This window comes from Heterocephalus glaber, unplaced genomic scaffold, assembly GCF_053883595.1.
Source record: "Heterocephalus glaber isolate CG9 unplaced genomic scaffold, H.glaber_assembly_v1.0 deba00001472, whole genome shotgun sequence".
Taxonomy (NCBI): Eukaryota; Metazoa; Chordata; class Mammalia; order Rodentia; family Bathyergidae; genus Heterocephalus; species Heterocephalus glaber.
In genome coordinates this window covers 2869762-2896696 of record NW_028258315.1, presented here as the reverse complement: position 1 = coordinate 2896696, position 26935 = coordinate 2869762, and the positions used below count along the sequence as shown (strand labels likewise).

The 26935-nt window shown below is 43.3% G+C and overlaps 1 protein-coding gene across 2 annotated transcripts in view; it reads left to right on the top strand.

Moving 5' to 3' along the window:
* The window catches only part of Gmds (GDP-mannose 4,6-dehydratase), a 546952-nt gene that overhangs the window by 251926 nt on the left and 268091 nt on the right, over nucleotides 1-26935 (top strand). For both annotated transcript variants that reach the window (XR_015439275.1, XM_004847792.4), the window contains exon 7: nucleotides 15998-16125. Coding sequence is in view for 1 of the 2 variants with exons in the window: in XM_004847792.4 (XP_004847849.1) it covers nucleotides 15998-16125 (128 nt within the window). In the remaining variant the exon portion in view is untranslated. The remainder of the gene's footprint in view (nucleotides 1-15997; nucleotides 16126-26935) is intronic.

The following is a 26935-nucleotide window of genomic DNA, read 5'->3' as shown; positions in this document are numbered from 1 at the left end:
CTTGTAAAGCACCTCAAATATACCCATGTTTACCAGTTTGAGACTACCACAAATGGAAGGTGTACTGCCAGTGTTTAGAGACTGAGCCATCTTCAGATGATATGGCACTTTCTTCTACACATAGGCTTCTTAACAAATCATATACATTAGTCCAAACACGGAATTCACCCACTGAGCTAATCTGATATTGTAAGGTTCATGAACTTGTGGTTTTGAGTTGTAGTCTTGAGAATTTTTTAGTTGCGAGGTGTTTTACTTCTCAAAATGTCTGAATTTATTATCCTAAATTAATCTTCAAAATTTTGAAAACTATAATAATTTTAAAATAATTTCCCCTTTGTTTTCTTCTGAAGATTATTCTTTATTTGTTGCTTCCAAGATGAGATTCATAGTCTATGATAGAGTTTCTCAAATAGGGTGGAGAACTGAATGGGGGGTCAGAATGATCTTGCTCCCCAGGGAGATAGGTGGCAATGTGGTTGTCATAACTGGGGATGGGAGACCCTTGTCACCTCATAGAAAGGGACCAGGGCCACCTTGGACACCCGTAGTGCACACGACAGCCCTTCCTCACAGAGAATGACCCAGTCCATGGTATGGAGCATGGTGACAATGAGAAACACTGTTCTACAGATTCACCCCAAAAATGTTGCTGTCACAGAATCTATGCCAGTGTTACTGGTAAGAATAGAATCTAATCTGTCATTGCACATCACTCTTGCTTTGAAGTAAATTCTCTCAGAGCTGTAGCAGACAAACACACCTTTCTGATTTCAGTATCTCCATGTGAAGCTATTTATTTCAGCCTTAGGTCTTCTGGATTCATGAAGGCCCAGACAGCTGACTTGTAATTTCAGAATACCACTCGTCAAGGGTCAGTTCTCAAGCTAGCCACCTGCTGGTCCACAGAGCAAGTCCAAATGGGGCTGTGACCCTCTGGCACCTCCCAAATAAATGAACATGTTTACCTTTGTTATAACTTAGAACAAGAACATATTACTCCTTTGGGAATAAGCTGTAGAGTCCATGTTCTTCCTTTAGCATAAAAAAATTGTTAAAACTATAGGATTATGGCAATATTAGTGTGAAAGATTTATTATAAATGAGAATTTTCCTTTGGATGTGTTGGAATTCAGAGACAGTTTAGTGTTTTAGGGTATAATATAATGAATGATAGAAATTAAATAGTTACTGTTTTTTAATCACAATGGACAGAAAATGCTTCTTTCTCTTCATATAAATAATATATCCATAAACAAAATAATCTTCAGAAAAGTAGTATTTAGTACTAAGCATTTGGCAGTTTGTCTAACAAATTAAAATCGTGCTACTTTAAAAATATTAAGAAACTGTGGCTGGGGATTTAGCTCAGTGGTTCTGCTGCCTGCCTCACAAGTGCAAGGTTTGGAGTTTGATCCCTGGTACCCCCCCAAAATTAAGAAACCAGCAAACTAGTTATCAAACAGTTCAATATTTTATTTGTATTTCTATCAAAGGTGCTTTTATAATTTTTAAAATGTGCATCCAAGCCTTAACATAGTGAAAAAATCTTTAGCTGTTCATTGTGAAACCAGGGGATGAAGTAATCTCCTGCTAGAGTTCAGTAGAGCATTACAGGCTTTACACAGTACCATTTTTCTGTTTGTAAATGGTTAGATTGTTGGCCACTACCATCGGACCGACTGGTTCTGGATCACCCTTCTGGTGGGGGCCCAGAGTGATGTCATGTGATTGCCATTGCGTTGGTCGAGTGTGGTACTCCACAGACGACATGCACCGCACCCTGGAGGTGGAATTGCTTGACCCCAAGAGTTTGGAAGCCACCTTGTCTAATGGAGGTGGTTATTACCACCAAACAGAGTGAAGTCCCTCCCACCAGTGGAGGTGAGATTTGGGGGATTTTCAAATTATATTTAAGGGTTTTTAAATGTTTCAGAATCTGTGTGACATTTATGTTTGAAACCAAACCAATGACTGTCTGGCTTCCTGGAGTGTAGCTTTCTGTAAGTCTAGCCAGGCAGTGTGCACAGAGAGCTGGGCCACTTCCCAGCCATGTGCACTGGGCAGGTTGCTCAGACCTCAGTTTCCTCCTCTGTGCATGGTGCAGACCATCGCGCCCCTCTGGTAGGGGCATCATGAGGATCACCTGCCTTATCAGGCTTTGTGCAGGGTAACAGGGAAAGCTCAGAGAAGATGAATACGGTGCTGGTAGACATGTGAACCTTATTTTGTTTCCCTTTCTCTCCTCTTTCCACTTTCTCTCTTCCTGTGTTTCCAGCTGAGTCCTAGATTATTAGTTTCGTATCCTCCCCTTCCAAGGTGAAGGACCCTGGTGGAGCCAACTCTATTAGCTGGGTTTTGGCAGCTGCTGGCTAAGGAATGTGAATACAGCGAGGTCTGCCAATGGGACATGGTCTGAACCAAAAACCAAGAACATGTCAGTGATGTTTGCAGATGAATTAGGGTACTCACTGAGGCATTTATGAGTTGCTGGAGGATTGCTGGAGTCAGAAGAAAAGCTATTTACTATTATGATTCTGGAGGGGAACCGTGTAACATTTGAATTAGGAAGTAAAAGGAGAAAAAAGATGTGAATGAAAGGACAATGGATAGGTACCAAAGGCCAAGGAAAGACACTTGACAAAATTAATGAAGCCTTCCAGTATTAATGGCCCTGTGAAAATCTTATTTGAAGTACATATGATTTTATTTAAAACATTTTCAAACCAGAAGAGAAAATACCGCTTTACTCTTTGGCTATACTAATAAAAAACACATAAGTACTTTGTTTGTTTATCTGTTTAGTGGTGCTAGGCAAGTGCTCTACTGCTGAACTATACCTCCAACCCATGACAAAAATTGAAATTATAAGATAAATTGCTCCCCCCTCCCCACATAGCATTTGGGCTGTGCTTCTTCCAAAATTAATTAGGGTAGGAGCTTTCTTTTTCCCTCTTTGTTGGGAAACTTTGTTCTCCCATTTTTCTGTGGGATACTGAAGATGAAGCCTAGTTCCTTGTTCGTGCTAAGCACATACTACTGTACCACTGAGCTACCCCGGCCCTTCCCCCTGTTAATTGATTCAGCTAAAGATACGAACTATTGGATGACTTAAATTTAATTCAGGTTCTGCATCTTAGTAGATGAGTGACTTTAGGCAAGGTTCTCAATCTCTCTGAGCCTCAGCCTGCTCATCTGGTCTTCGGGTTGTTACAGGCATTAAAAGACGTAGTATAAGTAAAGTTATTATCGCATTGTCATTGTTACCACTACTACTAACGTCGCACGTAGTGAAGTGGATTCGGCTTGCGCCACCTCAGGATTTAAGATGTGACCCTAAATGCGACTAGGGAAGGGGAAATGAATGAAGGGACAGATGCCTTGTTTTTCCTGCCGGAAGTAACGTGTAGCGCCTTCTCGGCCTGCTGAGTGGTCATTACAGGGGCTAGGACTGGCACAGTAACTCACAGGACATTGGCATGAAGCGCCGGGAGCATAGTGGGAGCAGCGTGGCCTGTGCTTATGCTGCTCATAGGGTGTTTCCACCCAGACAGCGCCGGGGCCTTCTGCATGCAGAGGGTCATAATGATGAGTCGATAGAAATTCCTGCATGAGAACGGTGTTATGTTAAAGAGGGTCTGTTTTTGCCTTCTTTCTCCTTTTCTATTTCTGCTAATGCTTTAGAGATTTCTTGGAGTGCACTAAAGTAGGATGTACCTGCAGAGGGATGCAGTTAAGGAAGTGCAAGTTCAGTGTGGTCACCGAGAAGCCCTTCCTGTGCAAGTTTTTGTCAGTGCCACTGGGGAAGCCCCAGTGCCCACAGCCTTAACGAAGGCAGCAAAGGTGCTTGGGAAACAGTATGAGCCCGGCCCTGTGTCACTTAGAATCCTCTGTACTGAACAAACAAGTGCTTTTTAACGAAGAAGAAGGCATTGCTTAGGGACACACTGGGAAGTTTATTCGAGGAATAATATGGATGTTGATAAAAACTTAGGACCGAGATCCCCACCGCAGCAGCTGTGCTCATGCAGAGTGCAGTGCGCGCTTCACCTGAAGTGCCAGGTGTTGGGCAAGGTTTCCTAATCTGTGGACCATGGAAGTGTTCCCCAAGGAGGCAACTTGGAGATGGAGGTTGGGAATATAAAAAGATAATCTGCTCTTCTTCACTCAGCGTTCACAGGAGCTCATACACCCCACATGCAGAGCGACGTGTGTACTTCTCTAACAGACGAGCCAGAAGGGAGCGCTGGGAACATGGTCCAGAGGCAGAGCGCTTCCCCAGGAGGCTGAGGCCTAGGGCTCAATCCCAGCACTGCAGAAATAGACGCATGCATGCATGGCAGGAGAACTTGGTGTGTGCCATCGAACCAACTGAGATGGATGATAATGCAGTCGCCCTTGGGGGTGGCAGTGGCAGGACTCGAAGGCTCCTTGTGAACCCTATGTTGGAGCTCGATGGCACTTCTGCTCCAGAGAGGCCACTGACACCTCCGAGGTGCTTCTGACTGTGCTCTTGGAAGCTGTGCCTGCTTGGTATCCATAGTGGTCACACCTGCTCTGCACTCCTTTCATCCTCAGGTGTGCCCTGTGCCACTGCTCCGTGGCCTCAGTCACCTCCTGGTGTGTGCAGCACACCCCTCTTCCCTGGCAGGACTCTGCAGTGCTTCTGAGACTGGGATCTTAACCACAAATCCTTCTTGAGAGACCTGGAGTGCTCTTAAGCTAATAGTGTACATGTTTGATAGTTTTACCATGCAGGACTGCTGGTGATCTAGGGATGATGATGGTGCCCAGCATTTAGGAGGACCTCACCACGTGCCCGGCACTCTATTTCCACTCCTTGTTTAGTCTTCATGACAAAGCTGCGTGGTAGGACTGGTTATGTGCAGCCTGCAGGTGGGGAGATGGGAGCTGGAGGTTAGACACCTTGCTGTAGCAGGAGAAAGGCACAGGATTTGAACCTGGTGACCGGCTCCAGGTCTGGGTGGCTGTCCTTAGCATTGCACCACTTCTAGCATGCCCTGTGTCCTCTGCCCCACTTCATTTCTCAAAATGAGCCCCGTTCCAGTCCTATTTAAGTTTGTTGAATCCTAAAAAATGCTACCGTGTTTTTAACTAGTTAGCATTATTTTTAAAAAATGAAGAAAGAAAGCAAATCTGTGACCTGAATTTTGCACAGTTGACGGAGAATCTGAGACTAAGCTGTCCTGGAACTGAGGCTGTTTACTTTCACAAGCCATGCTGTGTGCTTTTAGTTTGTGGAAACTCCCTGTGAGAACCACATCGGCAGTACTGCTGAATGATAGGCACCTTCATTTCTTATAATTCTTCATATTGTTTGTATACATATATGACTTAAATTAAACCTGCTTTCTTGTGATCTTGTGAACAATATCTTTTCTTGGCTGATTTGAAGAATACTGAGTTTTGCAGCTCAGACATTGCTTTTATGCAAATCAGATAAAGTATCTCAAGAGCCAGTGGGCAGCCTCCAACATTTCCCGGCAAAGCTCCTAGGGTGGGCAAAAGTGAAACAGCCCATCTCCTCGTACAATGTGGCCTAATGTCAGCATGTTTCAGAAATATCTCCCAAAGGCATTTTTTGCTCATTGCCTGATTCCCAAAACATAAACTATATGCTTCATTCCCCTGTAATGCTCTGGCGAGCCTTACGGGTGACCTGCCTGCTGTGTGCTTACCTGTCGCCTTGGACTTCTGTGTGTGACTCCACAGGGACGAGGAACCTCAGTAAGAGTTGAAGTATAAACACTGACAGGTAGAAGTAGGAAACCTGTCATTCTATGAGGTAGCCCCGTCAACTCTGAACTAAAACCCAAGGAGAGAGACTAAGTAACGAGGAGGAGAGCCACTTTTCTTTCCAAGTGTGTGTGTGCATGTGTCCCATATCAACAGCTATGGCAGTGTTTACTGGTTGGCACACAATACTTAGCAGTCATCCTTTATCTCTTCATTATTTTTGCCCTTGGAGTCTGACCCTTCTCAAAAAGCTGTTTGAAGTCCAAATTAAGTATTAGCAACAGTTATTACAAAGGAGACCATGTTACTTGCCTTCTTTGGGTGAATAAATACCTCTTGTACTCATTTGTTTTCAGGGTATTACATGTATTTACTTTTCCGTGACAGGAGAGAATAACAGAAACTGTATCAGGAAAGCCAAGTAAGATTATTGTGGAAGAAGACACAGTTCCCTCATTTTATAGACATTTGTTTCACCCCAGTTTTCTATCAGATGAAGCATTTGAATCAAAGGCCTTTTGAAGATTTTCTTACTTTGCAGTCTACATGCTGAGATGGCTATAAGCCAATACTGTTTCTTTTAAGTTACTTTGAACATGAAATTTATATGAAGTGGCCCTGCTTTACTTCTTGGATGTCACTACTTTTCTGAGTCAGGATGGAAGCTAAAGAGAATTTTAATCCAAATGGTTTAAGTGTAAGCACTGTCAGATAGAAGCAGGAACACTGTCATTCTGTGAGATAGCTCTGTCAACTCTGAAATAAAGCCCAAACATAATATAGAATAATGTGGGAAGAGTCATTTTTAATGCTAATAAATCATTGCTACAAAAAGCAGTTGATTTCAAAAAACGATACTGTGTATGTATGTACCTCTGTTTATCCATGAGCTAGCCTTCCCCTCTCCAGTAGATCTGTCCTCCACAGGTGCCCCACAGACATGGGGGCAGCAGGGACACACTTGGGTGTGTTGGAAGGGACACAGCCTTCCTCTTGGGCCATCAGTGGGCACCTGTGGTCTTACCTGGATGTGCTGTGGTGTGCATGTCCCTGAAACACAGATGGACCAGTTTCAGAGTTGAATCATCTCGAGAATCTCAGGTTATAGCAGAAGAAATAAAATAACAGGCTTCTAATTGCTAAGTTTCTAAGTGGCAAGATGCCCTAATGAGAGAGCCAAAACACAATTGCTTGTCCTTTAAAAACTACACCAAGAGTCACTGTGGAGGATACGAACAGCAGAGGCACTCTGCAGGGGCGACTGAAGGGCACGGAAAGAGAGGGCCCAGCGCCAGTGGGGAGGACCGGAAACCCTTCTGTGGAGGAGAGGGCTGGAGTGTGGAGCAGGCGGGCCGGCTGTGAGCACAGATGCTCAGGAGCGCCCGCGACTGCCCAGGGGTTAGCACACGGCAGGGTGTGGCTGGAGAGAACTGGGGCCACAGGGCGGGGGTGCTGCGAGCTGGCCATGACAAGTCACACGGGTATCTTCTGGCCTGGGGATAGTTTGTCGTTACTCAAGGAAGAGAGGGACAGCCGGGCAAGGCGGCTCACTGGGAGGCAGAGGCAGAGGGATTGCTAGTCCTGGGCCATGGCAGCGAACTTAGTAGGACCCTGTCTGAAAAAGTAAAAAAGTGTTGGGGATGTAGCTCAGTGTAAAGTCCCTTGGTCCAGTTCCCAGTACCATGGGGTGGGAGTGAGTTGTGGTTGGATTTGTGTTTCAAAACCATGATTTTTTAGGACAGATTTCGTGAGGGAAGAGATGAGGGTCAAGAAGGGCATCTGGAAGCAGGGGCAGGAATCCAGAAAAGAAAATGATAAGGGCCTGGACCAGATGGAATCATTTTATTCACTGTGCGTGACGTGCGGATCTCTCAGAACTCGGGTGGCAAAAACTCATACTGGGATTGAGCAAAATAATTGAATGTAGACAAGCAGAGGGCTGTATGGATATTTTCCAGGTAAGGGAATGGCAGCAGGGACAACTGGAACTGGAAACTCGGTATCTTCAGGGCTTTCCTATACTCAACACAAGTTTTTCTTGTTTTGGTCTCCTCTTTTCAGATCAGGTTGTTCTGTGAAGTCTGAACAAGGTCACTGCCAGCTTCCATCTCACCACTGTCAGGTGTCTCTTCACCCCTGTGCCGTGAGCCCCAGAAGGCTGCCCTCAGCCTGCCTTGGTCAGGGGCCGCTCCCTCAGTCCCCGTAGCAGGAGAGCTTGTCTCTGCCGGTGCAGTCACACTGGCAGTCAGACTGTTCCGTTAGGACCATGCGAAGAAGAGTGAGCCCAGGGCCTCCACACCGAGCCACGGCCCCAGCGCCCTTCACCCATTTTGAGAAGGGTCTTGCTAAGTTGCTCAGGCTGGGCTCAAACTTCCGGTCCTCCTGTCTCAGCCTCTCAGAGTGCTGGAATTGTGAGCGTGCAGCACCATGCCCAGCTTCCCTTCTCTCTTAAACCCTTTGGACTCTTGTCCACATTCCTTGCAAACTCTGATGAAGACTCGCGGTGGCCTTCACACTGGTCACTTTCATGCTGCTGTGCACTGTGGTCACGTCCCTGTCCCTCTTCGTCCTCTGGCCTGGCATTGTGGGTGCTTATCCCTGCTGGACCTGAGACTTGCAGATTGCAGGATCCCTCTGCGCTCCTAATTCCCTGCAGCCTCATCACCCTCGGCTTTGGTCTCCTGCTGCTTCCTCCTCGTCTTCTTACCTCCCACCAGGCCAGCGCCAGTGGATCTGCTTGGGGACCATCTCTGCTTTCTCGCACTCCCCCCCTGCCCTCGGTGGTCCCTGCTAGTGTCCAGACTTGAGCACCTGGCTGCTCGGCATGGTTCCCGAAGGCATGCCCTCAGCCTCCGCCCTCCTCCTCAGGACCAGGCCCACAGTCCCTGGCATCAGGGAAGACTCCTGCTTGTCCCGTCATGATTTCAGTATTTCACGTTCCTGAGTTTCCTGATGCCTTGGTCACTGTAGCGAAAGAACAGGAATGCAGAAAAGAACAGTGTCTGTCTGAGTAAGGCTCACTTGCTTTTTATGTCCAGTCATTTTGATTGTGTGGGATTTTGTGTCAGGGCTCTTTTGTTTGATCAAGGGTGGGTTGTCTCCTCGGGGGAAACTGGTGATGTCTGCAGCCATCCCAATTGTAACTGAGGAGCTGCTCCTGGCATCTGGGCAAAAGCTAGGGATGGACAGCACAGCCTCCAACAAAAAGGAATCACATCAGCAGCACCAGAGCTGAAAACCTTGGAAACACAGGTTTAGGCCTCTGAATTACCAGTGGAAGATGCCTTCCACATTTGATGCAAATAGCGAAGTGGTCTGTATGTCCGTAAGCACATATTTATAAATACTTGCCCAAGCTGGGGGCTTCCCCTGACAAACGCACATTGTAAGCTGTCCTCTTTCAAGCCTGGGATCCCTTTAAACATGCCCGCTGGATTCCGAGAACCTGCAGTTAAATAGTGTTGCTCTTGGCAGGGCTTGGTGAGCAAATGAGGTATGATCTCTCTGATCTCAGTAGTCTGCTCAGCCAGCCGTGACCTTCTCAGTGTCTCTTCTTTCTACACCCTGTCTGCCCCGAGCCGTGGCCCAGGCAGTTCTCGGCGGGGTGGCCAGAGATTGCCACAGGGGAAAGATGCAGGGCCGGTGGCGGAGGTTCACTTGGGGTTCAGGGTGGACTGGAATGATTTCTGTTTTGCAGTGAACATCATCCAAACTGTCTTTGTACTTTATCTAACTCCAAAACAATCTTTAAATCAAAAGCTTTTGGATGAAGTCCTGGGCAGTGGGATAGAATTTTTACTGGAGAAATTGTGGTTCCTTCAGATACTATTGGATACCAACAGACACATCTCACATCTCTCTGGATGTGTGCATGTGCCTATGCAATCTGGATGTGTGCAGTTATGGACAGTAGTGTTGCCACACACTCAGTTGTGCCATTGCACCGCTGCTCTGTTTGGTTAGACAAGATGATTTTAGGGCTGTGAAAATACACACTTGCAACAGAAATGATTTCGTTTAGAGCGATAGGCTGCATAATTGTTGCTTATTTCTTTCTCTACTTCCACCGTATCAGCATGGGATGCTCACTATTGCATTCTGTCTTAAAAAAAGAAAAGAAAAAAGAAAATCTCTATAAATTAGTGCATTTCTTAAAGGCAATTCCATTGTGTCTCATTTAGTGCCAGTGACATGAGGTACATGTTTTATAAATGTTGTCAGTTCTTTCCCTTCGTCTCTTGCTTCAGAATGTCTAGACTACAGGGATAGGAAGTTGCTGTGCCTGATGACACTGTAGCCCAAGTTTAAATTAACAAGGACTGCGAGTATATATGCTCGAAAACACACACACACACCCTACTCACGCGTGCGTGCACACTCACACAGTGCATGCACACTCACACAGTGCATGCACACGGATGTCAGGGTTAGACACAGAATAAAGCCAGGAAGTGAGGAACCGGGCTGTGGCTCTGTGTCTGAGCCACCTCCTGGTGGGCCGGTGCTGGCAATGCCTCACAGCCGTCTTGGCCATCTGTCTTCACAGGAAGTGAGGCCGGCATGAAGGGTAGAACCACAAAATCGAGATGTTCTGGCCCAGAACTTCATAAGGAAAAAAGTGTAGTTGGCCTGGAATGTGAAAAAAAAAGTTATAGATCATTGTGCTTGAGTCAGAGAAATAGTGTGAACAAGAAAGAAGACAAATTTAGATTTAAACACATTTTTATATACATATACTCATCCACACATAGTCTGCATAAAACAAAACATAAAGCAAGTACTTTGAACTTCTGAAGTGAAAATAAAAATAAATCTGTCGCAGTGCTTTGTATTGGCTCCAGATGCACAGGGCAGTGCAGTTTTTAGTTTCATGAGGCCTGTCATCTTCCTGGTGACTCCTGGCATGGTGTCTGGTCCTGCTCACTCAGAGTGAGGCTGTTCTCAGGCCATGGGGAATGCTAGGCCTCTCTGGTCCGTTCAGGGCAGAAGGTGTAAGTGCAGCACCCTGCTGTCCTGGTGATGCTGCAAGGTGAGAGGCCAAGTTTAGCGTCCCCGGGGCCCATGAGAAATGAGCACTTCCCTCTGGGGGAAACTGTTGTTCTCATAAAGTCCTCTGACCTCCAGCAGATTGGCAAGGTGGCTAAAGATGAGCTCTCTCTGAAGTCAGTGGGAAATAAACCACTATCAAAATGAGCAGGAAGAACAAGTAAGAGATTAATTCCTGGGGCCGGGGATTTAGCTCAGTGGCTCTGGTGCCTGCCGTGCAAGCCCAAGGTCCCGAGTTCAATCCCCGGTACCAAAAAAAAAAAGAAATTAATTCCCCAAGAATGTCAAGTATTGAAATTATCCAATTCACAATATAAAATTACTAAAACACATTGAAGTAAGAAAATGATAAGCTACAAAAAGCAAACACGCAACAACAATGTACAATACCCAGGCAGAATTTAAAAAGAACCAAAGAGAACTTTATTCCAAAAGAAAAGAAAGATGAATGAGTGAATTGAGTAGTTTAAATTTTAGATTAGCTTGCTGGAGGAAAACTAAATGGATCTGAGGAAATTGCCTGGATTATTTCAGAAAGGGAAAAATAAATGAAAAATATTTTTTAAAACTTAAGAGATGAGAAGTAGTGTGAACAAAACACTGTAATACTCTTTACCCAGCGTTGGGTTTGCTACAGAGAAGCTCACGTGAAGAGAAATGAAAGAGAAAAAAAGAAAGCTTGCTGTTTTGAAAGACAGTCGCAATAGAGAAGTGCAGGCCGGCAGGCATTTGCACTGAGCTGTGCTGTGCAGTGGGCAGTGCTCTGCTGCGGTGGAAGTGGCTCCTTTAGTCCTGAGTTGCAGCTTGTGATCTCGTCTACTGATAGGACTGCTGGGAGCTTTAGACATCTCCATGCGGTGGTGGTGCTGATAAGAGTCACAGAATTACAGGTCCTGATAGATAACTAGCACAGTGTGTCAACCTCCTTCCAGCACCCAGCCTGGTGGATCTCACCTTCTGTCCTGCCTGGGTGTTTCCAGGTCCTAAGGAGGCTTTTGGGCTCTCTCTGCCACACTCCCCGGTGCCCTGCAGGCTGTGGGCCGGAACCCCCACTTCGCCTGTCTGCTTTCCTTTAGTGCTAGAGGCCTAGCTCTGCAGTTAAAGAAATATCACCCAGCACATTGGTGGTTTTAGTATTGTGTTTTTTCTCCTCTGCTGTTTTGTCTTCATTGTATCAGTGCTAGCAGAACTCTAAACTCTACCCCTGATCTCTTTTTTTCTTTCTTTTTTTTTGGTACGGAAGATCAAGCTCAGGACCTTACATGGTGGCACCACTGAGCTAAATCCCCAGCCCAGCCAGCCCTGATCTCTTTTCTTATGTGTACTCGCCTTTTCCTGGCTTAATGAGTTGATATAGAATGAGTAACCTGAAATGGTTCAAGAAGTATTTGTTAGTGTTTCCTGTGTGAGTCCACAGCCTGCTGTTGGCAGTGACTGTTTAGATGTGTGCTTAATCTCAGACTCTCAAAATCAGAGAATTATGAGACATGGTCGAAAGAGCAGTTAGAAATTGAAACTTTTCATTGAGACTTAATTGTAGATACCATGAGCATTTTAATGAAATAATTGTAATAATGTTAGCATTGATTTCTTAGTGACTATATTATCTGGATTTTCTTATTAAAACTGTTATCATTTTACAAGCAACAGCATGATGATACTCCTTATGCATCTGAAGTGGCTCACGGCCTGTGATGCCATTTCATCAGGACTAGTGTGCCCTGTGGTCTGGCATCTCAGATGTCAGCCACTTACCAGTTTGCACAGAGCATCACAACAGCAGGTGTCACTTCACCCAGTCCATTCTTGTATTAAGAAATTTGATAAAATTGTCATTTCGTATTTCCTGTTATCTTATAAAAATTAGTGAAAAATATGCACTTTTTGGCCATCCTGTATTTGAATCACTGGACTGGTAAGTGGTTAATATGCAGGTGGTTTACAGATAAGTCTATAACTCAAGAGCTTTTAAATGGTTTGGGTGAGATGGCACAAACCACTAACAGAGCCAGCCTTTGTTCAGTTCATTGGGCTACCGTTTCTTAGTCTTCTTCCTAACTAGGGTCTTCGGGTTTAGGTCCATGCAAATGGCCTGTACTTAGTTAAGTATAGGTGTCTTCTATCCCATAGGTGGTGCAGTTAGCAGCCACCACAACCAAGTCATGGGGAGGGCGCCTCCCGCTGTGCTGTGCTGTGCTGGAGGCAGATGCATGCAGCCTGAGGCCAGAAAGCCAGGGACAGGCTCCCCACAGGCTCGGACACTTTTCCTGGCTGCTGGCAGGTGCTCAGCCCCAGCCTCTCTGCTTCACCTGTATATTTGGGATGGTTGGGAAGAGTCACTTTTAAGGTCTCAGCCGTCATGTTCAGTGATTTCCTTCAGTTCCCTCCCGAAAACAGTGGTCTTGTGGGATAAGGAGTAAAAATGCAGGGAACAGATTTTTTGAAAAGTCATTTTAAGCTTTCCCTAATAATTAGTGAAACATGAGGTTGCAAAACAAAATGTTTAAAATTAATCTGAAAATGAAATTAAGAATACAATTCTATTTCCCATCCTATTTTCAATTCTAGTTGCGATAGGAGACAGTTCTATTTGCAAGGTGAAAACAAATAAAATATTTAGAAACAAATTTAAGAAGAAAAGAATAAAATATTTCTCTGGACTCTGCTAAATGTTATTGAAAGAAATTTTAAAAGACCTAGGTAAAGGGCCAGGGATTTAGCTCAGTGGTTCTGGCGCCTGTCTCGCGAGCGCAAGGTCCCGAGTTTGATCCCCAGTACCAAAAAAACCCCCAAAAACAGAGTAGTAAAAGACCTAGGTAAGTAGGCATCCTGTGTTCATGTGCCTCAGGCATAAAATTGTTGGGTTGGAAATAATCCCCACATTCATCTACAGATTTAACACAATCCCTATTGAAATCCCAGTTGAACTTTTTGCAGAAATCAAGAAGCTGATCCTAAAATTCATATGGAAATTCAAAGGACAAGAATAGCTCATTAAAAAGTAAATTTGGAAAACTGATACTTTCTGATTTTAAACTTAGCATAAAACTACAGTAATGAAGACTCCGGTACTGACACAGGATCAACACATTAGATTGATGGAATAGAATTGAAAGTCAGAATGAACCCTCCCATTTATGATTGATTTTCACCAGAGACACCAAGACAATTCAGGGGGGGAAGAATAACCTTTTCAACATATAGTGCCTGGACAGCTAGATAGCTACATGCAAATGAATTCAGCTGGACCCTTTCTTCACACTTACAGAACAGTTGATTAACAATGGATGAGTGTCCAGATATAAAAACAAAACGATAAAAGGGGTCAGCATGGACAAGCTGGCTCCTCTCCCCCTCTCTATGCTACCTGGCAGCAGTGACTGCTTCCTCCTGCCCAGATGCCCGGGCCCAGCGCGGGACTTGTGCTATGCAGGTGCTCAGGCAATGCTGTTTGTTAGAATAAGTAATCCTTCAAGATCAGATGCGTTCGCTGGATTCCTGCACAGTGTTCACTAGTAAACAGGAAAATCGAAACTTTTGTATTGGGAACGTGGTCTAATAATTAACATCACTAGTGTACCTAGTATATTTTGGACTGATAGTATAATCCTGACATTAAAGTAAAGACAAACATCAAGAGACCTAAATTTAATTATAAAATTAAATTTAATTGTTACAAGTCAGTAAAAAATAAAATTTTGCTGACCAGTAATAGATTTAGAATTGTGTCTAATAAATGTGTCCTCATTTTAAAAGGCTTTCCTGAAGGATCTCTGTGTGTTTAATAAACTGCTTTGGAAAGTTGAAACTTTAGTTTCTTCATAAACCCTAAGAATTGCAATGGGAGATTAAATATCTGGATTTCCATGGCAGTCTTACTGTGTTTTTTCATGACATGGGATTGGTATAAATGTATATACCAGGTTGGTGTAGTAAGTCTAGTATGTGCTTGAACTTGTGCTAGGCCATATTCGTGACAAAATTTAGAAACCCTATTTAGAAATAGTCCCCTTACTCCTGTGCCAGTTTCTCAAGAAGCCAAAACCTTTCATCATATTTGCCTCCTGCTTCATCTGCAAGAGAACAAAGGTGAAGTTCCTGATATGTGGTAAGCTATGATATTAGCGTATCTGAGTTGTGTGAACCCATTATGAACTAGCTCAGATGTATGTTATTACTTTAAGAATTTGGCATTAAATGATGTTCTTTGATAAGCTTGCTACATACAGGGATTCAGATAAAATTGTCTTTAATTTTGTCTTTCTTTGTGATCTTCTCAAAGTTGGTAAAAGCCAGATGTGTGTCTGTAGTCCTAGGAGGCTATCATCCTAGGGGAATCCCTTGAGCCCAGGAGTTTGTGACCAGTCTAGGGAACTTAGTGAGAGCCCATCTCTAAAATAAAATAAAATGTTTTCATTAAAAACCAGAGGACATTAAAATAATATAAATAGTTCCTTCAATTTATGGTACCTTTCAGGCAGTCACTTCAAAATATTCGTACCAAATTCAGGACCCCATTTCTGTAGATGCCATTTATATGAAGCTGGAAAATTCTGTTGCAGTAAGTATAGTACAGAGAAACTTCTGACGAAAACCCTATCATACTTTCATGCAAATGGCCATACAGGTTTCTAAATAAGAGTGATCACCACTTATTTTGTTAAGCAAAAGACAGCCCAAATACATTTCTATTTTGTTTCCTTTAACTACATATACCCTGTGAACTAAGTTACTTTCTTTCCTCTTCCCATGGGCCCCAAAATAGCCTTATTAATAGGAATATATGATGTTTGTGTTCTTAAAAAAAATCAGGGTGGTCTTAGATGTATGTCTTCCATTCTGGCATTTCCCTTTATACAACCCTTTAGACTTCTCTGTTTAAAAACTGGCATTCCAATAGCGTTTCTTTGGCCTAATGCCTGGGTTGCATATTGAAGCAGCAAATTAAGAATGTTAAGATGTCCCCCAAAGAAAAAATGTTTGTTATGAAAGTAGAGCTGATGTGACACTTAGAATTAGAGCTTCTTAACTTGTCTAAATGACAGTTAATGATCTTTTTATTTTCTTTTATTATTTTGAGGGAAGGGAAAGGAGAATGAAAGAAATGCCCAGAGGCTGATACTGGGTTTGGTTCACCAAACTGTTAAATGTCAAAATGTGCTCCACTGATAATACATCTTTTGTCTCTTTTTAGGAGCTAATTTTGTTACTCGAAAAATTAGCCGGTCAGTAGCTAAGATTTACCTTGGACAACTGGAATGTTTCAGTTTGGGAAATCTGGATGCCAAACGAGACTGGGGCCATGCCAAGGACTACGTGGAGGTAGGAACGGAATCGATTGGTGTTGTGCCAGGCCTGTAGGTAAGAGGCACGACCCAGAGGTGGTGACACACAAACTTCGATAATGTGCATGTGTTTATCGCATGCTGCTTTCATTTTAAGGCTGGGTAGTTCAGGAGTACATGTTGCTTACCCTGACTGTTATTTAAATGAGGAAAGCTTTCACAAATTGTCTTTGTGTAGTTCAAAGGTACTGATCACTGTTTTGGATGGTGGATGGGTAAATAGATGGAAAACTGTTAGAATGTTGCTCTTCTTCACTTTCTTAAGGCTTTCCTCATTGTTCCACCTGCTCCTTCCCCACTGCCCAGGGCACACACAATCAACTGTGAGAGAAAGTACTGCTTTCACATCTTCAAGGAATAATAGATAATCCCAATTTTTATAAGCTAAAACCTTTAAATTTACCTTATTCTACAAAATACCTGAGTATGATATTCTTAGGAAAGTTTCAGTTCCTGGACTCAGTTTGTGACGACACACCCTTCTTTGCCTTTGTGTGCGCGCTTTGTCCACTAAGTGCAGAGAGAGATGTTCCTGCCCAGGCTGTCACGAACATGGGTAGGGTTAAAAGGAAGTTCAAGTTTTTACCCTGAGGATTCCTATACAGTTATGTTTGGGTTTTGGTTACCACATTATGTATACGAGTAATGTGATTTTTCTTTTTTAAAAACACATGGTTATATTTTCCTTTTCCCTGATTAGTGTGCTTTTACATCTCCGTGTCAGTTCTGTGCCCAGACAGGAATGAGCATGGTGGGGAAATTCTCTGGAGTTGCCTTGCCTCCTTCAGGGGCTCACAGATTTCCTGTGCTCAGGAACACTTCTGTCTTGAAGGGTTCTTATCTGGGAAACCAGATCTGGCTTCCTTGTGCATTAATGCAATTCAGAAAGAACTCAGACTTCTACAAAAGAAAGCAAACACGGAGTTCACTTGCTAACACAGAGGTCAGCTTCACCCATGGTTTTATTTTGTGTATAACAACTAAAAATGTGTGTGTAAATACCTAATATTGTATATTATGGGAAAAATTAGTTTTGATTTAAAACATTCAGCAGCACAATATTTTGATCATTTGAATTATAAACCTATAATTACAAAGAACCCTTTTATAGCGGTAGTCTTTAGATATATTTCAGAAATATTACATCAAAAAGTATATAGGTCCAAACTTGTAGAAATTACAAGAAAGTAGGAGAAAGGAGACACGTATAGGAGAAGCTAAAACTTTCTTGTCCAACTTAAATGGCCTTTGGTACTTAAAAATAGAAGACAGGTTTTACAAAAAAACCATAAAAACAAAAAATGTTATTTTCTCAGTAATACCTTCTAGCAGTCCGCGTATGCATAGAGCTACATGGATAGCTGCATCTAGATTCCTCTCTAGATTTTGTATCCCACTTCCCTCTATCCAGATTCTTTTCCCTATTTAGGAACCAAGGAGATTAAATTTCCTTTTGTTTTGTTTTGTTTTGTTCCATATGAGCAAAAGAGAAGTTTATATTGGAACTCAGAAATCTGTTAGATTTTGATAGTGAGGGAAATGCTTCACAAGGTGTAAATGGTGCTTGTTGCTGGTAATGTTTATTTTCTTCTGTATGTTTTCTAGATCTTTAAAATGAATATGTGTAAATTTTTGCAATCAGGAGGGAAAATTACATATTTTAAATAGGCCAAAAATTCCAGTAAATAGGAATGAGACTACTAAATAAATATGCAAGCAATAAGCAAACCTTCTCTGGACAGGAAGTACACAGTGCTGTCTTCTCCCTCCCCGAGGACCAACCCTGACACTGCTGAGGGTGCAGCCCAGACCTTGGCACAAAGGGTCCCCGTCTGTATTCACATAGAATAAAAATATTTTACAAACAATTTGACTCAAATACTTTAAAAAGGTTGCCCTGAATGAAGTCATTTTTATGACTGCTTTACCAGATGGTGTTGGTACAGAACATGGAATATTCTCTTAAGATTAAGATGCTTGGGCCTTTTAATAAAATGTGAATCGTCACAGTCCATGGATACATACAGTACACACACGCGCGCGCGCGCACACAAAGTTCAGACATTCTCCGTGACAACCAAAGCTTGACTCATTCCAGGAGACAAGTGGGTTTTGTATATTAAGGATTTTCCTGGGGTTCTAACAGTAACATATGTTGATGATGTAAGAAGCATTTTTTAGTTCTCATTTATGTGTTCTGGAAAAAAGTCTAAATTTCTGAAAAGGAACCATTATTAAGTAAGAACCCATAGTTTGCTACTCTCCACGTAAAGAAATACTAAGATTCTTTGCAGTTCTAAATGTATGAAAGTGAGGTTCCTTCAGAGACCTATGGCTAAAATTAAGTTTGTTGCCAAAATGAACGTCAGCAATCATAGAATTAAAAAAAGACAGGCATTGTTCGTTTTAAAATGCATGGGCATCCTGAAAGGGTAAGCAGCTTGAAGATGGAGAGCTGTTTGCAAGTGTATCCAACAAGTAATAAGAACATCTCACTCATACACATTTTAATCGGATGGTCCCACTTATTTAAACACAAAAATGTTGGAAACCCTTCAGATGAAGCACTGTATGCATCTTTTACTTGTAGATGGATTCCCTGATGGGGAATAGAGAGCATTTGTCCCTTGTGCTGTGAGACAAGGCACAGAGGATCCCAGCTGTACCAGTGAATCACTCAGCTGCATAAGTGTGTACATCTCAGTTTACCGATCTGTGAAAAGGATATAATAACAACCCTGTAAAAAGTTAGCACTAATGTGCTAGCCACACATGAGCAGTCTACCTCTGTCTTGTAAACATTTTTACAACTTACACAGTCATTTCCTATTGCTAATTTCAATTCCTTAACATCCATTTATAGTCCTGCTTACTAGATCAAAAGCTTTAAAAATTATTTAAACAGATAAAATATATTTCAATGTGAAATGAAGAAAGAATATAAAAACTGTATTAAATTATATTGTCCTTCAGAACAAGCAAGTTATAGGGAGTTACATCTTTTCTAATGGTTTATTATAAAGTTTTAAATGTACAAAATAATTGAATAAGTTTTACCATGAACTCCCACATTCCCAACACCCAGATTCTATAACATCTGCAAACACTGTTGCATTTTGCAAGAAAAAATAGTACTTAAATAATTACTGCAATGCTAATGCCTATACATGCTTAATTTACACAAATAGAAGTTATCAAAAATTTGCATTTCTCATGTAGTTAGCCTGCAGTTCAAACTTCTAAAACGTTTTGTTGTCTGAACTATTTTCCCAAGCTTTCCATAGCCCATTTCCATATCTGCTGAAGCAACTCCCAGTGTTCAGGAGGACACTTGGAGAACTCATCAGCTATGCCCAGGGAGACACAAACAGCCAAGGAAAGAAAGCCAGACTTCTCGGGGGACATTGTTCCTCAGCTACATTCTGTCGAGCCTCTGCCATGGTCACAGTCCTTGCTGCAGATGACAGTCCTAGGAGCTTTGTCCAGAGATAAATATGCTGAGGAAATGCACAAACTTAATTATATCTTTACAGTAGGACAGACTGTCAAAACTTAAGTGTGAATGTGCTAAGGTTGATATAGGATTTCCCAACCTATTTGACCTGGAAACCTTTTGAACAAATAGTAAGTGTGAGTACCTAGCAGTATTGAACAGAATTGGGAAATCGTGCCACAGTTTTGAGTAGAATTTATAGTAACTGTTTGGCTAATAAGCTCTCACTGTGGTCCCAGTTGATGAGAGTATTGAGAATGTAGTTCTAGCCAGAACGCACTTAGAGATAAGCAAACTCCTAGGGCCTGGACCAGAAGTAACCTTAAGCTCTTACCATTCATGCCAGGGTTCTTCTCCCTTGGAAAACACAGTGGTGAGAGACCTAAGTCCAAGCCTTTCCAAGACTTGGCTGAAGGCATTTCTGAATTGACAAGATGTTTTCCTGACAGCAGCCAACCCCACAGGTGCTTCTGGAGAGCTCTGCTGTCCAGAGGCAGTCCAAGGACATTCAGGTCATTAGGGGTATGCTTTAAAGTTCATCTGAATTAACACTATTTCTCCACCACTAGGGTTGAGTGGGTAGGAAACACAGGCTGAAATAAGAGTTTCAGAAATAAAAGCTATTGCCGAGTGTTCGGAACTTATTTTGTGCCAGAAACTTTACTGAGGACTTTATATGCATCAGCTTATATAGTAGACATTCGAGTCCTGAAAAATAGATAACACTTTCCCATTTTACAGATGAAGGAACTGAGGAATAGAGGGTTTTATCTTTGCTCAAAGCCCTCCAGGGAAAGATGAATGAAGACAGAACCCCATCCCAGGCCAGTTGCCTCACTCATTTATGTCAGCACCTTAGCCATAGTGTCTTGGTAATCTAATTTGAATGAATCAGAAAATCAAGCTTCTCTCCCTTTTCTGTTCCTAAGATTCATGCCCCAGGAGGAAGAGAAATAGCTAGAAGATGAGTATCTGACAGAAACAACTGTCAGATGTTGCTGGACTTGAGATTCCAGCTGGGTGATGCAAAGGAGCAAAGGGTGTGACTGGAGATGTGTAGTGAGGCCCTGTCCCCGTGTCCTCTTTCTCCGCCTGCGTGAACCTGCACTGCAGGTGTCAGCTGCTGCAGGGGCCTGGGAACACTGAGGAACTGCTGCTGCGGATGCAAGGCTGGGCAGAGGCAGGCCGGGAAGACTCCATTGCTGTCTCTCCTTCCCCTCTTCCCAATCTGTCACTCCACTGCTAGCAGTTTTTCAGTCTACATTGCACTAATCTGAAGGGAAAAAGTGTCATTTAAACTTCCTGACATCTTAGTGTGTGCATGCATGTGTTTCTGCTCATGGGACAGTGACATGTAAGAGTAGCATCCTTTGTGTTACAGTTATCTAAAGTCCCTGTTGTAAGATCTCATTTACAGAAAGGAAGGCAGGGCTCCTCTTAGCTCACAGTAGGAACACAGGCGAGATACGCAGGTCTTTGGAGAACTCCTATCTGAACAGCGGTCAGTCCTGCGTCAAGGTGCACTGGAAGGAAGGATGAATATCTGCCCAGAGCTGCCAGGGAGCTTCCCAGAAAACCAATGGAGTCTTTGCCAGCTGACTGCTGGTTAGGGGCTAAGATCAGCGATAAGATTTCTTCCTCTCCAGGAGTCTAATCCCATGTTCTTACTTAGGAACCTAGGATGTTCTTACTTGGAGGGAAAGCACAGCAGTGGCCTGCTCCTGGTATGTGTTGTAATAGTATTTGATTTTTTTTTAATTTTGACTTTTTATATTGACCACTGCAGTGTTGACTGCTGTTTTCCATGGGAGGGGAAATCTTCTAATCTTGTAGGGTGCTAATACAGTCTTTGAAAAATACTCCAGGAAAAAAACCTGAAAATAACTAAATAAGTAGTCTCTCCTTTATCTGTATTTAGAAGAATATGATGGTTTCTGAGTGTTTCTGACAAACCAAACATTTGTCAAAGAGCAACTCAAGAGTGTAAATTAATCAATAAAAAGGAAAGAGCCATTTTATTTGTTGTGGGAAGGGGGCATACAACAGTTTCCTACAATTTTGGAGCCTCAGATGTTTAGACTAAGCAACTATTCCTGTTCTAAAAGAATATACTGTCCATAAACAAGTGAAGAAAAAGTAATTTCCCTGCTTTTGCTGTGGAAAACTCTAGTTAACAAAGTTAACTTGCCATTTCTCATGTTTTTCGTCTTTCTCCTGCCATCTAAGGTTGTGGTTATCCAGAAAACATGTAAACTTTTTGTGGTGCTGGGGATTGAAACCAAGGCCTTGTGTATTCCAGGCAAGCCCTCTGCTTCTACCAGTGAGCTACAGTCTCCAGCTCTGTGCAGAAAACTTCTAGGCTTTCAATGAATGATGCAAAGTAAGCCAGGAAAAATATTGAAAGACATAGCTGTCTGTTTCTGTTGGCCAGGTGCTAACTGCCTGGGAATGACAGCCCAGGAGCATCCATGCCCCCAGATCCAATACTTGTAGACCTCATTTGAATTGCTGTCTTAGTGAGAAAGAGACACCTACCTGTCGTGTCTCTCGGGTGAGTTATTCACCCTTGTCATCCATGGGTAATTTCAAACACAAGGAGCATGAGTTCATTTCTAGGGTACATTTTCAGTTTGATATTAAACATAGAATCGGGGATCTGACACTAAATTAGAAAAGCCATCTTGGTGTGTGTGGAGCCAGAGGATGCAAATGAGTGTGGAGTGCAGGTGTGTGTTCTGTAGGCATAAAGCCCGTGGATGTGCTTTAGGAAACTAAATGCCACTTAAGTTCTAATGGGTAGCAATTAACTGCTTTGAGGTGGAAGCCCTACTCCACCCCTGAGTCACTCTCATTGAGGGGATGCGTCAGCCCACCACTGTGATCACTGAGTGACCCTCTGTACCTGAGAAAGTCACACTTCTAGTCCTGAGAATGAAACTTCCAGGAAAAGAGTATGAAAAGTTTCCCTTCACACTTAGATCGTGATACAGTCACATCCCCTACGTGAGGTCCTTGAGCTCATGCTGGAGCCTGACAGGCCTGCCCTCTGCTTCCTGGCTGGTCCAGGCCTCAGGCTCCCTCCTGCCCCCACCCCTTCATGCCCACTTCCACCCACAAACGAGAACCATCTCTTACTAACAAGTCCACTGATGTGACACAGATGGAATCACCTCATAAAAAACATCACTTTAATGCCACTAAACGCCCATTTAGACATAATTTGAAGGTACAGATCTTTAAAACTCAATGCTTTATTTTCTGCAATGATGTACTGTGGTGTCTTAGTTACTTTGCTCTTGTTGCTGAGACAAAGTCCCCGACAACCACAGTTAAAGGGGAAGGGGTTTATTTGGCTCACAGTTTGTAGAGGTTTCAGTCCATAATTGGCTGGGAGAGGGACAATAGTTGATGGTGGTGAGGACAGCAAAAGCAACAAGGGACTTCTTTTTGTCCCTTTTATCTTATTCAGACTACTTAGGGCGGGTAGCACACACGCCCTTAATCCTAGTGCCCTGGGGCCTGTCCCCACCAAGAATCAGTCACATGCCATAGATTCAGCCACCTGTCTAAAAGCATGAGGCTTTGGGGGGACACCTAGACACAAGCCATAACATTTGGAAAGGCAAACTGTATTTGCACTCAAGGCAGGCTTTCTGTCCCTGCATGAAGGCCACAGATTAATCTGTCTGTGTCTCAAATATATACTTGCCCTCATACATGAAGCTGAAAGTCTCTATTTAAAATCATTCCAAAGTGTTATTTAGCTTTATCCTACCTATTGGTGCCTCTATTGCAGGATCCTTTACCAACTTACCATGTCTTATCCTCACAGAGCCTGTGGGAGCCCGAGGCACTGCCCTGGCCTTTCTAGACCACTTCAATGTCCACACTTGGCCCCAGAGGGACCCTTTGCACCCAGAGCAGAAACCTTTTCCAAGTTGAACATTCTCTAAAGCAGATAAACACTTCTTATTTTCTGGTCCTGTTTACCCCTTTTCTGTTTATTGTCTGTGAGGAGATCATAGCAATGATTCACAGAGCTTTTTCTGATCCTTTTGTCCTAGGAAGTTTGATCCATTCTGCAGTGTTGGGTCATTTGCATTTTTTCCTCCTGTCAGCTTGAGTAAAGCTGGGATAATTGATGGTTTTGTAAATCCCAGTCGATCCTGAGACCACTGTGATTGATGTCATGGTGATCTGTCATCTGATGTCTGATTGCCGAGGGCAGCAGAGGTGAGTAGGTATGGTAGGAAGTGGAATGAATATTGCACAGGAATAAAGTGTCTGGCACCTTCACTTGCAGTGAAATAACTTTAAATACTCAAGTAACATTGATCCTTGTCCTGCTACTCTACGTTACCATAGTTAGAGAATGTTCCAAAGCTCTTGTCCTTTTGGGATTAAATTGCCAATGAGTTCCCGACTTATTAGAATTGCTTTAAAAATTGTGGACATACCATTCACACGAGTTAAATATGCCCCATGTGGATGGATCTGGGGTGCAGTTAAATGAAGTTCCTTTAAAAGAAAAAGAATCAGGCTTCTGCTAAGCCTAGTTAGTTTCACAACCATGATTTTACAGAAACAGAATTATCTAAAGGCAAAACTGAGAAGTCCTTTGAGAAACTGTCTTTGCGTTGTTGGTGTAAGTCTCATATGGAAATTATTATTCAAGTTCTCAAAGAAAGAAATTGAAATTACTCCTTAAGATAGGTTCCCTCAGTACCTCCCAGGGTTATACAGAACGCATGGGGGCCCTTGCAGAGAGAATGGTTGTGCTTAATTTGTGGCTGTTCATTGCCTCCTGCGGAATCTGTGATGAGCAAGACCTCTGAGGGTAAAATCTGCCAGCAGTTTCTCCAGTCTTGTCCTCTTTCTCTTTAATGTGTCCCAACATGCCTGGTATATAACAGATGCCCAGTAAATATCTAATCATTTCTCTGTAAAAACCCACGTTTCTTTATAAAATATATTAAAATTAAATATTAAATGTTTTATTTCTTATACTATTAAAGATTTTCATAGCATAAAACATTTCCTACCAAACATAATCTTTTCTTGTTTAGTTTGTGTTGTGATAGATGTACTTGGTTTGGTCAAAATGTTTTGAGTCAGGTTTCTCTATGGTTGTGTGCAGACTGCAAAGGAATCCAAGTAGGGCTCATATGTTCTTATACACTGGCTATTTCCTAGCTATCTCTCAATTTTATTGGTATCTGGATTCTATTATTTAGACTTTACTCCTATTTTTAAGGAAGGACATTGAACAGAAAATAAAAAACGGAAAGAATAGTACATTGACCCTGATTTACCAAGTAAAATTTAAAAATCACAACAATGGCATTTGTTTAGGAGGCTCAGAACCCCTGGGGTACCCTATGATGTGGCATTACCTCACTCAGAAACCTCTTTGTCTGCTCATCAGATTTCTAGGTCAGATTTATTACAGGATTCTTCTAGTTAGACCCAGATTTTCATCTCAGACTGTTACTGAAAACCATCAGACTTTGCCATTCCTTCCCCTCTTCCCTTCCAATCCTAACTCCAACACATGCACAGAAATTAGAAGCAGGTCACCTTCGAATAATGGGATGATGTTTTTAAGTACAAATAAAATTATATTCAAAGATTTTTTTTTTCCCTTTTGGGGCCGTGTGGTGCTGGGATGGAACCCAGGGCCTTTCCCTTCTTGAGCAAGCTCTCTACCACTGAGCTGTACCATCAGCCCCTTAAAAGATTTTCACTTAGACTTACTTAACAGTAGCTGTAGGAAATGTGTGTGAACTGCAGGAGAACAGAATCAATGCCTTGTGCAAGCCAGTCGCTCCGCGGTGTAATTCCAGTTCCTGTCACCCTGCCCGTCACCCACATGCACAGAGGACAGGTCCCAGCTCCCAGGTGGTCTGTCCTGCATGCTTAGACTCAGAGCAGTGGGATGGTGTGTGGGCACCTCGCTGGAGGAGACAGGGAACAGGTTGCATTCCAGGCAGGTGACTGTGGCCTCCCACCCCTTGGGCCATTCTGTCACCGGCTCCTCACCATCCAGGTATTCATTTGAGCAGCACAGTCACACCTGCCTCCTTCTTAGGAAGCTTTTTCATACAGGGTCTTTTTAGGTCAAAAATTACTTGCTGAGTTGTACTGAATCTTTAATTTCAGATTTGAAAATAAAATACAAAGAGCTTTCCCCAGACCTTGTTTTAAACCCCAGAAGTTTTAAACCCTTGTCCTATGTTTGGTCAGGTCTTAGCCTTTATATCTTTGGATTTGATTCTCCCAGCAAAGCCCTGACCATGTTTGGGATGGCAGGAACTGTTATTTGTAGCTCTCGGAAGAAGAAGGCCTTGGTGGTGGTCATCCTGTCTGACGCAGAGTGCTGGGTCTAGCCCTCTCCCGCCGTCTCCTCAGTGAGTGCCGTCCTCTGACACAGTGTGGTGTTCCTGGTGATTTCTGATGTATTCAGCTGTCCTTGGAAGTCGACTTCAGATGGTGCCCATCTAACAAACAGCGCCCCTTAGCTGTACGACTTGCAAAAGAGCGGCTGTTGGTGTTCCCATCCTCTTAAGGTCTGTGCTCCTGTGAAACAGCTGGGGTTGGGGGGTGCACAGAAAGCACCTGAAGAGCCCGAGTTAGGTGGCAGGGCCCTGCACCCGGACAGGAGGCTTCCTCCCAATGAGCACTCATTTAATAAGTGTACAATCATGTAATCTGAGGAGGGCATCGCTTCTGTGCAAAAAGTACAGGTTTAACAGAAATCGTTTTGTTTGATCCTTTCCTTCAAACACCCTGAAGTAAGCAGTCTGGAGACGTGGCAGAGGTGGTTGAAGTCCCATCGCCTTTGGTCGGTGGCAGCCAAAAGCCTCGCTGTGGTTAGCTATCCGGCAGGCCCTTTGGGAACCAAAGCACCCTGCACTGTCTGAGCCAAACGAGCCATCTATTAAAATTATCCCTAATGAACTGAGGGTTTTCGTGTTTAACTGTGCGTGCTGTAGGCTCTGGCGTGTTAGGAGTCCAGTGGGGCCCAAAGAAAGTACATTGGCTCAGCTGAGCATTCAGTAGGCTCTTTCCAACCCACTGTCCCCTGCCATTTCCTGTCCCTTGCAGTCCCCGCCCTGGCTTGTCCCTCTCTCCTCCGTCTGCTCTCCCTCCCTTGTCTCCCGGGAGGCTCCCTGTGGGCTTCTGGGAAAGGGCTGAGGCTACTTTAGTGTCTCCCGCTGGCTCTGTGCAGTGAAGACCACCTTAAGCCTGACGTGCTCTTGGTATCATGCCCCCGCTTCATTTTTTATTTTTGTTT